At 49.0% G+C, this 17,109-nt stretch overlaps 2 protein-coding genes across 2 annotated transcripts; both read right to left on the bottom strand.

Annotated features, from left to right (window-relative positions):
* Positions 1 to 7,277: 7,277 nt before the first annotated feature.
* Positions 7,278 to 7,646, bottom strand: LOC121855448 (histone H2B-like). The gene has a single exon (XM_042350382.1). The coding sequence runs from the start codon at positions 7,644 to 7,646 to the stop codon at positions 7,278 to 7,280; it is 369 nt and encodes a 122-aa protein (XP_042206316.1).
* A 7,310-nt stretch (positions 7,647 to 14,956) lies between these two features.
* Positions 14,957 to 15,331, bottom strand: LOC121855450 (histone H2B, gonadal-like). Its single transcript, XM_042350383.1, has one exon. It carries the CDS (start codon positions 15,329 to 15,331, stop codon positions 14,957 to 14,959), a length of 375 nt encoding a protein of 124 aa, XP_042206317.1.
* Between the last annotated feature and the right edge of the window lie 1,778 nt (positions 15,332 to 17,109).

Here is a 17,109-nt window from a genome sequence, read left to right as displayed (position 1 = left end):
CCACGGTTTGGTGGGAGTAGGTGGCGTGCTGTGGACGCAGCGGTAGTATCGTTCATCCAAGGCCGTCCCTCCCTCTTGGAGGTGGGGCGTAGCTTGCGGATGACGCATGCGGCACTCGTGGCCAATGGGGTGGCCACTGAGGTGGAGAATGTCTGTATATAAGCCCGCCCGCCTGCCGGGCCGCCACTTATCACATCGCTCCTGAACGAAGAAGACCTCTCAACAAGACCTCCTGCTGGACCCGGAACTTTGAAGACCGCCCTCTCCCTTGTGCCATTGTTGGCCATCTTCCCGGACCGGACCACCCACGACTGTCATCGCCCACAACAACTCACGAGCGTTCTTGGTTTATCGAGCATTAGCTTGCCCTCCCCACTGGTGGTGTGAGTGACCCACACTCCAGCTGGAGAGCAGTTATAGCGCGATATTCCCGGCGTGGTTTGAGCTCTTTTCCTTCTACTACCATTTTTCCTTTTTCGCTCTGGCCTAGGGACCTGCACCCTCAAAAGTGTATTCGTCCTGCGGTCCCCCCTGTAACTGTTCACCTCCCTCCCAGGAGATTGTGAACACGAAAGGGGGTTGGAGCAAAACCCATCCCAGCCGAGTCTTTCCAGGAAAACCGTGATCGTGCAGGTCCACCTGGAAAGAGGGTAGCAATCCTTATCCTTCCCAAATAGGCACACTTAGCTCACGTCTATAAGTGAGCAGTCACATACACTAGGAAGTAGGCTTCCCCAACGGGGCTCCGGGAGAGAAGCTCAGGAACCACTCTACGACCACCAGCCAGTGGGGAGTGCTGAAATTCCTCTGCTACTTACTCAACCGGAATAGGTAGGATTTAATAATTAAAAAAATAAATAAATAAATAAAAACGGTTATGGAGCGCGTACGCCCTCCTAACCGCGACCCCCGCCTGAACCGCCAACCTGACGACCCGAACCACGACAGGCTTCGCACAGAGAAAGCAGACCAGTTACGCGCCTTCAACGAAGCCCTGAAAAGTAGGAACTCTGCCACCACCTCCAACAACTCCACCACCACCACCACCTCCACCACCACCACCACTGCTACCGCTACTGAGGACAACTGGACGAAGGTAGAAAATAAGAAACGCCGACGTGCCTTTTCGGGAAACGATTGCCGTCAAGCAGCCCCCAAGGCACCCATCACCACCACCAGCTCACCTCCAACGACACTGCCAAAATTCCGGATCACGAAAACGGACGCAAAAACAACATATGCCGCCGTCACAGAGATGGAAAAGCAAAACCCACTGGCCAAGTTCTCAGTGCGGCCCAACCTAAAGGGGGAGATGATCGTTCACCCCAAAGACAAGAACTCCGCCACCACCCTCGACACTTACCTGCAAAACACCACCACCATTACTTCAACCAAGCTAGACCCCGCCCAGAAACTGATGAAGTCGGTAGTCCTCCGGTACCCAAAGGAACTACCTCTCGAACCCCTGGAGAACCACCCGAAGATCCTAAAAGCCGAGAGATGCTCTCCCCTGTCCGACAAGACGGCCACCACGAAACAAGTCCTCATAACGCACTACGGCTCACCCCCCAGCACCATAGACCTCAAAACCTGGGGGACCTACGAAGTGAGGCCCTTCGTCCCAGAGCCCCTGCGATGCTTCAGATGCCAGAAATACGGGCACCATCAGACAAGGTGCACGTACAGGGAAATCTGCGCAGTCTGCGCACAGATGCACGGCACACAGTCCTGCCTCACCAAACTGAAAAATGGGGAAAAAATTGCCCCCAAGTGTGCCAACTGCGGGGGCAAACACCACGCCTGGAATCCTGGATGCTCCGAGAGAACAAAGATGGTCCAGGCAAACCGACCAGCAGCAAGACCGGCCCCCACCGCCTGCACACCAGCCCCACCAAGTACCATCGTGTGGGGAACCCAAAGGCCAAAACAACAAAGACAACCTCCTCAGCCAGTCAACACCCAAAGTGCAGCCCAGTTTCCTGGCCTCACTACAGCCACACCTCAGCCACCCAAGCAGCAGACAACGACAACCACGAGAAAGACAAAAGAATCACACACCAAGGCACCAGAAGGAATGATACACGTATCAGACCTAGCCAAGGTACTGACAACCTTCGCGGAGGGCCTAGCCGGACTACTGGGCCACAAGATCCAACCCACACAGCTCCAAATACTCATGGGGAGCGTCCTCGGGCAAGTCCCCGATGAAACAGTGGTGGAAAACATCAGCACCCTGAACATCCTAACATGGAATGCTCAGGGCATCAAAAACAAGAAACACCTCCTACAAGAAGCAGCAGCCAAGGACAAGCTTGACATCATACTCCTACAAGAAACACTTCTACAAGAACACCACTGTTTCAAATTCAGCGGTTACAAGACATACAGGAGGCATTTCACGCAGGCGTCAACAAGAGGATGTATGATCTTGGTCAAGTCAAGCATACCCTCCGCCGATGTCACGCAGCAATTTCCATGCGGGGAAAACATCGAGACACAGGCCGTCAAAGTAACCCTCCAAGAACGGGAATTAACTGTTCACAACATCTACAAGAACCCAAGAGGCTCACTGGAGGTTACTCAATTATTTGCTTCGGCCGCTGACCACGCCACACTCATAGGAGGGGATTTCAACGCACATCATCCCTTCCTAAGCTCGGCAAGCCCCACAAATGAAGACGGCCTACACCTATACACCACCTTTCAAGATACACCCGAGATCTGCCTCCTGAACACCGGAGAGCCCACCCACACTAGGGGAGGAAGGCTAGATCTAACCTTCGTCTCCAGTGCACTACAGCCTTCGGCCTCCTGGCAAATACACCCCACGCTGACCAGCGACCACTTCGCCACCCTAACAACGCTGAAGGTGAACAAACTCCCCACTCCCCCCCCCCCGAGATGGAGATACAACACTCAAAAGGCAGACTGGGGACTCTTCAAGAAACACCTGGCTAAGTGGCGCGAAAAATCACAGCCGGCCGGCGCAGCACCCGCGGATGAGACAACCCTCCACCACCAATTGGTCGAGGCGTTTCACCTAGCGGCAGAAGAGGCTATCCCAAAAACAAAACCCACATCAAGACAGTACAATGATTACTGGTACTACTGTCCCAGGGTGAAAGAACTCAACCACAGAGTGAACATGGCCCGAAGAAACTACAGGAGACATCCCACGGCAACAAACAGACATCTCCTGCAAGTCATAGTCAAGGATACCAGGGAAGAGAAGGAAGAAATTAAAAACGCAAGCTGGCTCAAGTGGTGCTCCGAACTCAACGAGCACACCACCCTTGGCAAGATGTGGGCCCAGATCCGAAGGGCATCTGGGAAGGCAACACCACCACCACCAACTCATCCCAACCCAGAAGAGGAAGCCGAGAGACTTGCAAAACTGTTCTCTGACCGAGCAGCAACGAAAAACCTCCCGAGACAGGCGGAGGAGACACAACGGCGTCTGCGACAGGTCAGACTCCAGATGATCGAAGAGGCCTGCAACAGTGAAGATGACACTGACAGACCATTCAACCAGCAAGAACTCCAGAAGTCGCTAAAACGAAGCAAGGACACAGCTCCAGGGGCCGACAGGATAACCTACTCCATGCTTTCTCATGCCAGTACAGCCGGACACGAGGCTCTGCTGCAAGCCATCAATGCTTCGTGGACAGCACAAAGACTCCCACCGGAATGGAAGAAGGCAGATATACAGCCCATTCCGAAGCCCAGAGAACCAGACAAGCCGAGGCCAATCTCCCTTCTCAGCTGCATAGCGAAGACCGGAGAAAGAATGGCTCTCAACCGACTCAAGTGGAAAGTAGGCAGCCCACACCCTCACATCTTTGCTTACACCGAGAACACCGGCACAGGCAACAACATCGCCGAGATACTCAGCACAGTGGACAACAAACCAGCTCTGGTGGTCTTCCTCGACCTGGAGAAAGCCTTCGAACTAGCAAATCCACTGGCCATTACAACTACGCTCGCCAAAAAAGGCGTCAAAGGAAGGTTGCTGGGGTGGATCCAGAACTACCTCACACAGAGAGAAGCACGAGTACGCTTTCAGGGAGCAACCTCAAGCTACAGGGTCCATGAAAACGGAACCCCCACAAGGAGGCATCCTCAGTCCAATGCTGTTCAATGTCCTGATGGAAAATCTAGTCAAACTTCCTTTGAGACAAGCAGCCAAGCTCCTATGCTATGCAGACGACTTACAGCTTATAGTAAGAGGATCGAACAGACTAGCCAACACGCAACACGCACTCCAACTTATAGAAGAGGAGTGCAACAGACTTGGACTCAAGATAAATCCAGCCAAGTCGAAAGCGATGGCCATCTGCACAGACACACCAGACAAGTTGCTCTCCATACAAAACACGCCGGTAGTCTGGACCAACGCCCACCAGTGTCTTGGAATCTGGTTTGACCAGAAACTCACCTTCAAGCCGCAACTCGAGTATCTCAGGCACAGGACGAAGAGCAGCCACAATATAATGAGGTCGCTCACCAGCAAATCCGCAGGAGCAAACCTTCATGTGCTCAAAGCCTACTACACAGCCGCCATCAGATCGCTGGTAGATTACAGTGCTCCAGCACTCATTGGACTGAGAGAAGACCAAATAGCTAAGCTAGAAGTCATTCAAAACAATGCTCTCAGGACCATGCTCGGAGCACCCATGTGGACCAGAATTTGCAATCTGCAAATGGAAACCGAGCTACCACCCCTGGCAGTACGGGTCAAGCAGGTGACAGCCTGTCTCCTCGCCAAAATCTGTAGAGCAGACAAGCCCACAGTTGCCAAGATTCGAATCAGTGCCTCCCTCCACCTCGACCACAGAGTGCGAGGGGCCACCTGGTCGCACGAGGCAAGCGAGGTCATCCGACACCTGCAAGCAGAAACACTCGTCAAGAACAACCAAGACACACGAGACAATGGTTACACTGTTCCTCCACCATGGAGCCCTCCACCAGCCACACTCAATTTCACCGACCTCGGCGATAGTAAAGCCAACCTCCAGAAGGAGGACCTCCAAAAAATATCTCTCCAAGCCATAACCACCGAGAAACCGGCTGATGCAGCATCATACTTCACAGACTGCTCGGTGGACCCAAAACATCACAGATCCGGAGCGGCCTTCTACACCCAAGGTCAGACCCTCAAATGGAGACTTTCCAACGACTGCTCCACCCTACAAACAGAACTGGTAGCAATCTCAAAGGCCCTACAACACGCTGCAACACAACACAACAAGTCCGTCATAATTCACACGGACTCGAAATCGGCCATGCAGGCGCTGCAACACAGTCAACCAAGAGACAACGTCCACATCATCACCTCGATCCTCGCACAGCTACAGGAATTCCAAAGCCAAAACCGACCGGTCGTCTTACACTGGATTCCCAGTCATGTAGGGATCGGAGGAAACGACGTGGCAGACGAAGCAGCCAAGGCAGCTACACGCTCCAGTAGCGTACACATTCAAGTTCCAGCAAGTGTGCAACAGATCAAGAATCACCTCAGAAAGACTACCAAGCTCCACATCAAAAAGAGCTTCCTTCACGCACTCAACGCTGGTTCCCAATCAGCCAAATGGTACCTGGCGGCCACAAAAGGGGAACCACCTTTCGCAGACAAGAAAACTCCAAGACAAACCCAAGTCAGCCTTCACCGACTACGACTAGGGTACAAGTGCTCCTGGCAGATGATCGGAAACGACGTCATGGAATGCTCCTACTGTCAGGAGCCAGCAGCCAACCCACTTGAACACTATCTCCTCGATTGCGAGGTCACACAAAGCCTCCGAAACAGAACTCAAATCTCCCAAGAAACACACACAACACCAGCAGCCACTCTAACCCGAAAGGCCCATACAGACCACATTCACCACCTACTCCGGGTCATCACACGATACCCACCACCCAGATAGCTTAGAAAGCATCCTCTCCCAGCAAGTGCGGACCCCAGTTCGGGGGCGCGCCACTCCGAAGCTGACCACGTCCAAGAGTGGGGGCTGGTGGTAAGCGTCCACTGATCGGGGGTCCGCTCACACTTGCAACCTGCAGTATCCCTCCAATCTGCAGGTGGGACCACCTCCATCCCAATCCGGTCTGGCTGCTCCTGGAGCTCCAGCCGGAACCACCAAACGGGCCGCCTATAGGCAAAGGCCCGTGTCGGACTACGGTCCGACAATCTATACAACAACAACAACAACCGGGCCGCCCGTATTGACTATTTCGTCGTCGAGATGGCCCGTACTAAACAGACTGCCCGCAAGTCCACTGGAGGCAAGGCTCCACGGAAGCAGCTTGCCACCAAGGCAGCTCGCAAGTCCGCCCCAGCCACCGGTGGTGTCAAGAAGCCCCATCGCAGGCCCTCGAACCGTCGCCAGGAGATCCGTCAGCACAGAAGAGCACAGGAGCTACTCATCAGGAAGCTGCTCTTTCCAGCGCCTGGTGCGCGTGAGATCGCCCAGGATTTCAAGACTGACCTCATGCCCAGTCGCTCTGCCGTCATGGCTCTGCAGAAGCCCTGAGGCTTACCTGGTGGGTCTTTTCGAGGACACCAACCTGTTTGCCATTCACGCCAAGCGCGTTACCATCATGCCCAAGGACATCCAGCTGGCCCGGCGCATCCGCGGAGAGCGTGCTTAAGTCCTCTTCCTTGGGGACAAACAAAAAGCACAACAAAACCTACCAGACATCTATAACTCGGCCCTTCTCAGGGCCAAAGAACTGTTCTGAAGATAATTTTCTTGACAATCGAAATGGTTGGTGGTAGGAGAGCGTTAATTTCGGTTACCCAAATCGCCTAACGGTAAGTTGGTAACAGTCGTGCAGGCACGAATGTATAGTAGGTCATCAATTCGGGAGGTGGGTGGGTACAAAAAACAAGAGCTAGTAACAAATTAATATATAAAGAATAAGTAAGTAAATAAATAACTAAAATAAAAGAAAATTCAATAAAATAAAATAAAATGAATTGTTTACATGAAATAGGCGTGCTGCAAACAAGAAATGAAACCCAAACACACTCCATGTATGTCACTTTGCAGTGGGTGTAAAAGTACTCCACGCAGAATTTATTTATTTATTTATAATGTTTCGATTTAGTCCTGTTTCTACGCCAATAGAGAATGCAGATTATTATAATTTTTTTTTATTTATTTCCCTCTCAATATATTTGTGTCGGTAACTGTCTCTTTAACATGTAACTGTGGCTCCGAAGGAGCCGATTAAGTTGTAGTAGTGGGATGGCGTGTTTGTTGTGCACAAGTAACCTCTTACTTGGAAGAGGTGTACTTGGTGACAGCCTTGGTGCCCTCAGACACGGCATGCTTGGCCAGTTCACCGGGCAACAAGAGTCGGACAGCTGTCTGGATTTCCCGACTTGTAATGGTGGAGCGTTTGTTGTAGTGCGCCAGGCGGGAAGCCTCGGCAGCGATGCGCTCGAAGATGTCGTTCACGAAAGAGTTCATGATGGACATAGCTTGGAGGAAGACTCCTGTGTCGGGGTGCACTTTGCTCAGTACCCAGATGTAGATGCTGTAGCTTTCCTTCCTCCTGCGCTTCTTTCTTCTTGTCACTTTGGCAATGGCCTTCTGGCCTTTCCCAGCCTTCTTTACAGCCTTTCCGGAAGTTTTGGGAGGCATGGCGGCACAGTTACTCGTGGCGCGGAGCGAGAGAATTGAAAACTGGCCCGACTAACTTTTCCTTATATACCGAGCGGGCCGCTCAGGATCAGACTGGCTGCAGCTACGGCTCTCTTACATTGGTTGGGTCCGCGAGACGGCCACCTGGCCTGATCCTGAGCTTGGTATAAAAGACCAAGGGGGCGGGCGGAAATTTAACTCCTATCACGAAAAGCAGCAGCAGCAACATGTCAGGACGCGGCAAGGGAGGCAAAGTGAAGGGCAAATCAAAGTCCCGTTCTAGCAGGGCCGGACTCCAGTTCCCCGTGGGTAGAATCCACCGTCTCTTGCGTAAGGGCAACTATGCTGAGCGCGTTGGTGCAGGTGCCCCTGTGTACCTTGCAGCCGTCATGGAGTACCTGGCAGCAGAAGTGCTCGAGCTGGCTGGTAACGCCCGCCCGCGACAACAAGAAAGGACCTGACATCCCACGTCATCTTCAGCTTGCTATTCGTAATGCACGAGGAGCTTGAACAAGCCCTGTCTGGAGTCACCTGCTCAAGGGGGGTGTCCTTCCTAACATCCAAAGCTGTGCTTCCTCCCTGGGCACAGAGAAGAAATAAGAACCTGCTCAGCACAAGACAACCTAATTCAAACAGGCTCCTTTCGGTTTACAGGATATCAATTAAAGAGAGAAATATACGACATCAACGTTTTGCAGGATAACACTCTATTTTACGTCAAATTAGCATAGTATTGTGGAAATAGAGTGAAATTGATTTAGAATGGTGTAGATGTGAAGGGCGGTTGTGGGGGCCTGGGGTGGGGGACTTAAACGGGACTTAGAAGGGCGCAAGAAGCAGCAGGAGCCAGGGAGGCGACCTTATTTTCACTCTGGTTCATTGACAGTACACATTTACCAGCAGCATACATTGGAGTCATATTCTAACTGTTGACTAATCAGTGTGTGGGCTAGCCAATTTGGGATAAACAGCAAGAATGTAATGTCCTCAATGAAGTAATGACATAGTTCAAGATGTCTTTGACAGTGTCACATTCAATAATATAGTGCTTTAAAGGTGTATCACAAAGTTTACATGCTGAGTGTTCCGGTATGGGTACAGCGTTACTAACTTGCCAGATGTGTCTGTATCCTAACCTAATTGTGGCCACGACTACATCACACAGGCAGGCAGGAGCAAGTTGTTTGGACACTATTCCTAGCCCCCTTGGTCCCTGTTCACCTACTGTAGCAGTAAGTAGGTACCTGTTGTAAATCGAAAGGTTGCGAATTCGTATTCAGGGAAAGTTGATTGAGTCAAACTTGAACTTTGACATAATCCGAGGAGTGGCAGTAACCGAAAGACCAGACACTATCTCTCCCACTACAAATCCCTTCCTAACCTCCTGCTCCTTCCTATGTCCTCCCAAAATTGAACCATGCTATCGCAAAGGTAATAATACAGGTAGAGACAACAACATATTTTCCTATTGTCTTATTATATATTAATAACAGAAACGCTGCCGCCATCCCGGAGGCTTTACATTGTCTCACTGTTCATTCCCTCCATGTCTTTTCCTCTTTATTTCTTCTTCCATCACTCTTTTATTAACGGTAAAAGTGTAAGTTTCACGCGTATTGCACTACAGCGGTAGAGCAAAGTATATTTTGTTAGCAATAAACCAAAAGCATATTTTATGGCCTAATCATCACTACATAGAACACCACCCATAAAGCATGATACTAGTAGACCACAAACTGCTATAAACACCCAAAGCATATTTTATTGCCTAATCATCACTACATAGAACACCACTCATAAAGCATGATACTATTAGACCACAAACTACTATAAACCCCAATAATATAATAGACTATACTAGTGACTATAATTGTGTTACCCAATATTTTACGAAATAATACTATAAAACATAATAATAAACACACTATTAGTGTATATTAGTTGAATGCACAATCTGATGAGAAGTAAAAAAAAAAACAACAACATAACAATAACCTATAAAGAGTGTAGAGTATTTTTGTGCAAACTATTATACTAGTAGATGGTCTAAGATAACTGTATGTGAAGGAAAAGGTGTGCTCTCCACTCAAACTTTCTTTTTATGAAATCTCCAACTCCCCAGCTGAGCGGTACGCCCAATGGGAAACAAAACGTGGCACATAACACGCCGCCCGCCAGCTCTGGCTCGGTGAATAGGAATCAGTAATCGGGCGGAGTATAAACAACACCGCCGCCAATGTGCTCCTCCCATCTCTGAGGAAATCTGGTGGGCAACTTAGTATTATATTAGTATGTAATAATAATAACAATAATAAAAATAATAATAATAATAATAATAATACTAATAATAATAAGAATAATAATAATATTAATAATAATAATATTAATAATAATAACATGCAATTACATTTTATAACACATACTAACAAAATAGTGTATAGCCTACTATACTTAACTATAATAGGTTAGGTTGCGTAGGAGGATCTAAAAAGTACAGTAGTATATACACACACACACACACATACATATAGACAACAAACTAAATTAGAAACCACACGTCAGTGAAGTTATCAACTCCTCCAGTTTCCGTCTCCACCTCCTACGCCGACTCAAGTCCCTCGGTGTTCCTGCACACGAGCTCCTCAGTGTTTACACAACATTCATACTTCCCAAGCTCACCTGGTCTTCTTCCCTAAATGCCACACAACGTAAACACCTAGAAAAAGTGCAAAAGAGGCCATGCAAGATTATTCTCTACCCTTCCTACTCCACATATCAAGAAGCGCTCAACACCCTGACCGACCCTTTAGACTCTCACTGACCATCACCACGACCTCATCTGCAAATTTGGTAAGAAGCTTCTACACCGGCTCCTACTACCACCTGAGATCCCTAGTCCGAGAATTGCTCTTCGACACCACAACCGCATCCAGCCCAGCCCATACGTGCACGAACTGATCGCTATAAGAACAGCCCAGTCCCAACCATTGTAAAAATTATCGATAACTTGTAATAAATCAGTGTACTCACTCCCAGTAAACACTACTCCTTGCACTGTCACTATGCTGAAATGAACTGTAGTTTGAGCTTTTCCCCAGCTAGTTATTATATGTCTTATTTGTGTCACTCATGTTACTTGTATATTATTTGTAATTCGTAACCCATTCCCCAAATATGTAACTGTATATTTTCAGCCTTCTGGCTGCCAAGCACTTTCAATAAACCGTTAATTATTATTATTATTATTATTATTATTTATATGTTGGCCCATACCAACTCACTCCCCTGAACCCTCCTCCCCACCGGACTATCAACAAGTTCTTGCCATAAGGTACTACCTCATTTGGCAAAGGAATGGAACCAGTGATGAATAGTGGTGAACAGTGCTTAACTCAGTGAAAAACAACTCGGCAGTTGAGTCTTACCCAAGCTAGCTAACCACCTTCACACAGTGAGGTCCCAGGTACCCGGTTATACTTCCCCTGAGACTCCACGATAGAGAGGCCTGGGACCACACCTCACCCACTTGAATGAGTGAGTCATGTGGACCATGTGGTGTCCCCAAGATGCTACGACACCACGTAGTGAATGTTTTGCTACAGCATCATCATGTGAAGTTCCTCATAACACCATCTGTGAGGTAACTGCTACATCATCAGGCCCCTCATAACGCCATCTGTGAGGGAGTTACTACACTACGTGTCTGGTGTTCAACACCTCACCTTACATGATCTATGCGTGCAAACATTAATCTGTATGTTCACTGTGTGCTCCTTCACCTTTCTCTAATGAGGGCTTTTGTTAATCCACCAATGTATGTACTAAGTCAATTGTGTCCAATGTATACTTTCGAAAAGCCCTTGTTTGGGTTAGGTAGGAGAGAGTAGTCGTCATTATTGTCCAAGCCACATTATTTATTTCTATATATAAGTAATGTAGGCTGGTTTTTAAATACTTCAATCCCCTAACGGTGCCGTTTGTATATTAAGAAATACCGAAGCCATACAGTACAACACCAGCGAATATGAAGTATCACTGTAACCGGCAACTGTTACTCACTCATACCTACATACATATAGAGAGTCTTTACAGAATGATAGCAGACACGAGGAAGACGAACAACAAGAGGAGAAGAGTTAGAAGAAAATCAACTTCAAGCTAAGAAGAAGAATACCAAGACATTTCCTCCAAACAAGAAAACAACACACACAATCAAGCCGACCAAACACTGAGAAACCATGGCGAAACCCAACATGCACCGGACGCTTGACCTGACTCTATCCTGCCGCATCCAGGCGAGTTGCTGCTTAAAGTCCCTCACGCAAGCGCTGTTTAGCCACTGCACCTATTCTATCCTCCTAAAATTCACTTCAATCCCCCCTGCCACTAGCATGTTATGTATGTATGTATGTATGTATGTATGAATGAATGCTAACTGCAACTTTGCGTATTAAAACTCATTACTCTTACCGAAGTAATATAGTGCGTGGTTATGTTATGTCATGTTAGGATAGATTATAAACTACATTGGGTTACATTTCGTGAGGTTCGGTGACGCTACAGGAAGTTAGGTGAGGTACCTGGAGGTTAGGTGAATGTTGACTGACTGACTGACTGACTGATTGACAATTATTAGGAAGTGGTTCCAACACGTTCACACACAACCTATACTCATACCACAAGTCCAGAATTAGAGAGGATCATGTTATTGGATATATTTTCAACGATTTACTCAGTGTCTAACCAACTCTTTAGCGATTTAAATGTGGACCTAAAATTAGGTCCGTATATTTGTTTGTCGTGGTGGTGGTGGTGGTGTGCGCCCGTCCATCAGGTTGATTAACCACCAAAACCATAAAGGGTGCGGCCCTGCCGTGTCAGGGCATAAACCACATCCATGGCGGTGACGGTCTTCCTTTTTGCGTGCTCGGTGTAGGTGACGGCGTCACGGATGACGTTCTCCAGAAACACCTTGAGGACGCCGCGGGTCTCCTCGTAGATGAGGCCGGATATACGTTTAACACCTCCACGCCGAGCTAGACGACGAATGGCGGGCTTGGTGATACCCTGGATGTTGTCACGAAGCACCTTACGATGACGCTTGGCGCCACCCTTTCCAAGTCCCTTGCCGCCCTTGCCTCGTCCAGTCATGTTGTTGTGGTTGCTACTACAGGTGGTCCTGGTGTGGCTTCGCCGAATCGAATCGAAAAATGCTAGTGACAGGGGGGAAGGAGGTTCAGGAGAAGAATAAAGGGAGGATTGAAGTGAATTTTAGGAGGAGAGAACAGATGCAGTGGCTAAACACCGCTTGCGTGAGGGATTATAAGATGGGGGCAGCAGCAACAACCCGGCTGGACGCGGCAGGGAGGCGACAAGACAAGGCCAGGCTAGCGTCAGGTCAAGCGTCAGGTCAGGCGTCAGGTGCGTGTTGGGTTGGGCAATGGATGTTCAGTGCTTGGTCGGCTTGATGTGTTTTTGGTTTCTTGTGTGGAGGGGATGTCTTGGTCTTCTTAGCTTGATGTCGATTTTCTTCTCACTCTCCTCCTCTTCTTGCTCTCTTGAATTGTCCATTCGTTTGTGTTTGGGTCTTCTTGTTCGTCTTCCTCCTCGTATTTTAAGTCCTCATAGGTGTGGAAGAATTCAGAGAGGGAGAGGTTGACCACGTGGGCTTCAGCACCACTGGCCGCGTGGGCTTCAGCACCACGGGCCACGTGGTGTTCTTGGTTCTGTGTGGTGGGCTGCTTCTGTTGAGTTTTCTTTTCTTGGTTTTTCTTTACTGCTGGTTTTGTCTTTTCTTGGGAGCGTACAGCAAGGAGGGCCTCTTTGTAGCTCAGTTTTTTCTCAAGACGGGCCTTGGCTACCCTGCATTCCTCCTTCCATCTGGGGCAGGTCCGGTCGGCGGAGGAGTGTGGGCCACCACAGGCAACGCATTTTTTCTCTGTGTTGGGGCAGGCCGTGTAGCGGTGTCCAGGGCTGCCACACATGGAGCAGGTGTCTTCCTGCGCCTCACACTTGTTTACAGTGTGTCCATAGTGCTGGCATTTGTAACACCGTTTCGGGCCCACGGTTTGGTGGGAGTAGGTGGCGTGCTGTGGACGCAGCGGTAGTATCGTTCATCCAAGGCCGTCCCTCCCTCTTGGAGGTGGGGCGTAGCTTGCGGATGACGCATGCGGCACTCGTGGCCAATGAGGTGGCCACTGAGGGGGAGAATGTCTGTATATAAGCCCGCCCGCCTGCCGGGCCGCCCGTATTGACTATTTCGTCGTCGAGATGGCCCGTACTAAACAGACTGCCCGCAAGTCCACTGGAGGCAAGGCTCCACGGAAGCAGCTTGCCACCAAGGCAGCTCGCAAGTCCGCCCCAGCCACCGGTGGTGTCAAGAAGCCCCATCGTTACAGGCCCGGAACCGTCGCCCTTCGTGAGATCCGTCGTTACCAGAAGAGCACAGAGCTACCCATCAGGAAGCTGCCCTTCCAGCGCCTGGTGCGTGAGATCGCCCAGGATTTCAAGACTGACCTGCGCTTCCAGTCGTCTGCCGTCATGGCTCTGCAGGAAGCCTCTGAGGCTTACCTGGTGGGTCTTTTCGAGGACACCAACCTGTGTGCCATTCACGCCAAGCGCGTTACCATCATGCCCAAGGACATCCAGCTGGCCCGGCGCATCCGCGGAGAGCGTGCTTAAGTCCTCTTCCTTGGGGAAAAAGAAAAAGCACAACAAAACCTACCAGACATCTATAACTCGGCCCTTCTCAGGGCCAAAGAACTGTTCTGAAGATAATTTTCATGACAATCGAAATGGTTGGTGGTAGGAGAGCGTTAATTTAGGTTACCCAAATCGCCTAACGGTAAGTTGGTAACAGTCGTGCAGGCACGAATGTATAGTAGGTCATCAATTCGGGAGGTGGGTGGGTGCAAAAAACAAGAGCTAGTAACAAATTAATATATAAAGAATAAGTAAGTAAATAAATAACTAAAATAAAAGAAAATTCAATAAAATAAAATAAAATGAATTGTTTACATGAAATAGGCGTGCTGCAAACAAGAAATGAAGCCCAAACACACTCTATGTATGTCACTTGCAGGGTGCAAAAGCACTAATGCAGAATTTATTTATTTATTTATTTATAATGTTTCGATTTAGTCCTGTTTCTACGCCAATAGAGAATGCAGATTATTATAATTTTTTTTTATTTATTTCCCTCTCAATATATTTGTGTCGGTAACTGTCTCTTTAACATGTAACTGTGGCTCCGAAGGAGCCGATTAAGTTGTAGTAGTGGGATGGCGTGTTTGTTGTGCACAAGTAACCTCTTACTTGGAAGAGGTGTACTTGGTGACAGCCTTGGTGCCCTCAGACACGGCATGCTTGGCCAGTTCACCGGGCAGCAAGAGTCGGACAGCTGTCTGGATTTCCCGACTTGTAATGGTGGAGCGTTTGTTGTAGTGCGCCAGGCGGGAAGCCTCGGCCGCGATGCGCTCGAAGATGTCGTTCACGAAAGAGTTCATGATGGATACATAGCGCTTTGGAGTGAGACTCTGTGTCGGGGGTGCACTTGCTTCCAGTGCCTTGTAGATGAAAGATGCCAGCTTTCCTTCCCTCCTGCGCTTTCTTCTTCTGTCACCCTTGGCAATGGCTTTCTGCCTTCCAGCCTTCTTGGCAGCCTTTCCGGAAGTTTGGGGAGGCATGGCGGCACAGTTACTCGGGGCGCGGAGCGAGAGAATTGAAAACTGGCCCGACTAACTTTTCCTTATATACCGAGCGGGCCGCTCAGGATCAGACTGGCTGCAGCTACGGCTCTCTTACATTGGTTGGGTCCGCGAGACGGCCACCTGGCCTGATCCTGAGCTTGGTATAAAAGACCAAGGTGGCGGGCGGAAATTTAACTCCTATCACGAAAAGCAGCAGCAGCAACATGTCAGGACGCGGCAAGGGAGGCAAAGTGAAGGGCAAATCAAAGTCCCGTTCTAGCAGGGCCGGACTCCAGTTCCCCGTGGGTAGAATCCACCGTCTCTTGCGTAAGGGCAACTATGCTGAGCGCGTTGGTGCAGGTGCCCCTGTGTACCTTGCAGCCGTCATGGAGTACCTGGCAGCAGAAGTGCTCGAGCTGGCCGGTAACGCCGCCCGCGACAACAAGAAGACCCGCATTATCCCTCGTCATCTTCAGCTTGCCATTCGCAATGACGAGGAGCTGAACAAGCTCCTGTCTGGAGTCACCATTGCCCAAGGGGGTGTCCTTCCTAACATCCAAGCTGTGCTCCTCCCCAAGAAGACAGAGAAGAAATAAGAACCCAAGGTTCGTTCACACAAGACAACCTAACCAAACAGGCTCCTTTCGGAGCCACAGGATATCACTTAAAGAGAGAAATATACGACATCAACGTTTTGCAGGATAACACTCTGTGCAAATTGAGTGAAATTGATTTTGAATGGTGTAGATGTGAAGGGCGGTTGTGGGGGCCTGGGGGGGGGGACTTAAACGGGACTTAGAAGGGCGCAGAAGCAGAAGCAGAAGCAGAAGCAGCAGCAGCAGCAGCAAGGGAGGCGACCTTATTTTCACTCTGGTTCATTGACAGTACACATTTACCAGCAGCATACATTGGAGTCATATTGTAATTGTAGACTAATCAGTGTGGGCTAGCTAGCTAGCCAATTTGGGATAAACAGCAAGAATGTAATGTCCTCAATGAAGTAATGACATAGTTCAAGATACAATAAGTGAGGTGGCCTGAAGTCTTTGACAGTGTCACATTCAATAATATAGTGCTTTAAAGGTGTATCACAAAGTTTACATGCTGAGTGTTCCGGTATGGGTACAGCGTTACTAACTAGCCAGATGTGTCTGTATCCTAACCTAATTCTGGCCACGACTACATCACACAGGCAAGTTGTTTGGACACTCTTCCTAGCCCCCTTGGTCCCTGTTCACCTACCTACTGTAGCAGTAAGTAGGTACCTGTTGTAAATCGAAAGGTTGCCAATTCGTAATCAGGGAAAGTTGATTGAGCTTCTAAACTTGAACTGACATAATCCGAGGAGTGGTGATCCGAGGATCACAGACACTATCTCTCCCACTACAAATCCCTTCCTAACCTCCTGCTCCTTCCTCTGTCCTCCCCAAATCTAACCATGCTATCGCAAAGGTAATAATACAGGTAGAGACAACAACATATTTTCCTATTGTCTTATTATATATTAATAACAGAAACGCTGCCGCCATCCCGGAGGCTATACATTGTCTCACTGTTCATTACCTCCACAATTCTTCCTCTTACTTCTTCTTCCATCAATACTTTATTAACGGTGTATGTAAGTTTCACCATTTATTGCACTACAGCGGTAGAGCAAAGTATATTTTGTTAGCAATAAACCAAAAGCATATTTTATGGCCTAATCATCACTACATAGAACACCACCCATAAAGCATGATACTAGTAGACCACAAACTGCTATAAACACCCAAAGC

Source organism: Homarus americanus, unplaced genomic scaffold, assembly GCF_018991925.1.
Source record: "Homarus americanus isolate GMGI-L3 unplaced genomic scaffold, GMGI_Hamer_2.0 scaffold21952, whole genome shotgun sequence".
NCBI lineage: Eukaryota > Metazoa > Arthropoda > Malacostraca > Decapoda > Nephropidae > Homarus > Homarus americanus.
Note: the sequence above shows the minus strand (reverse complement) of the source record. Positions and strands in the feature narration are given on the sequence as shown.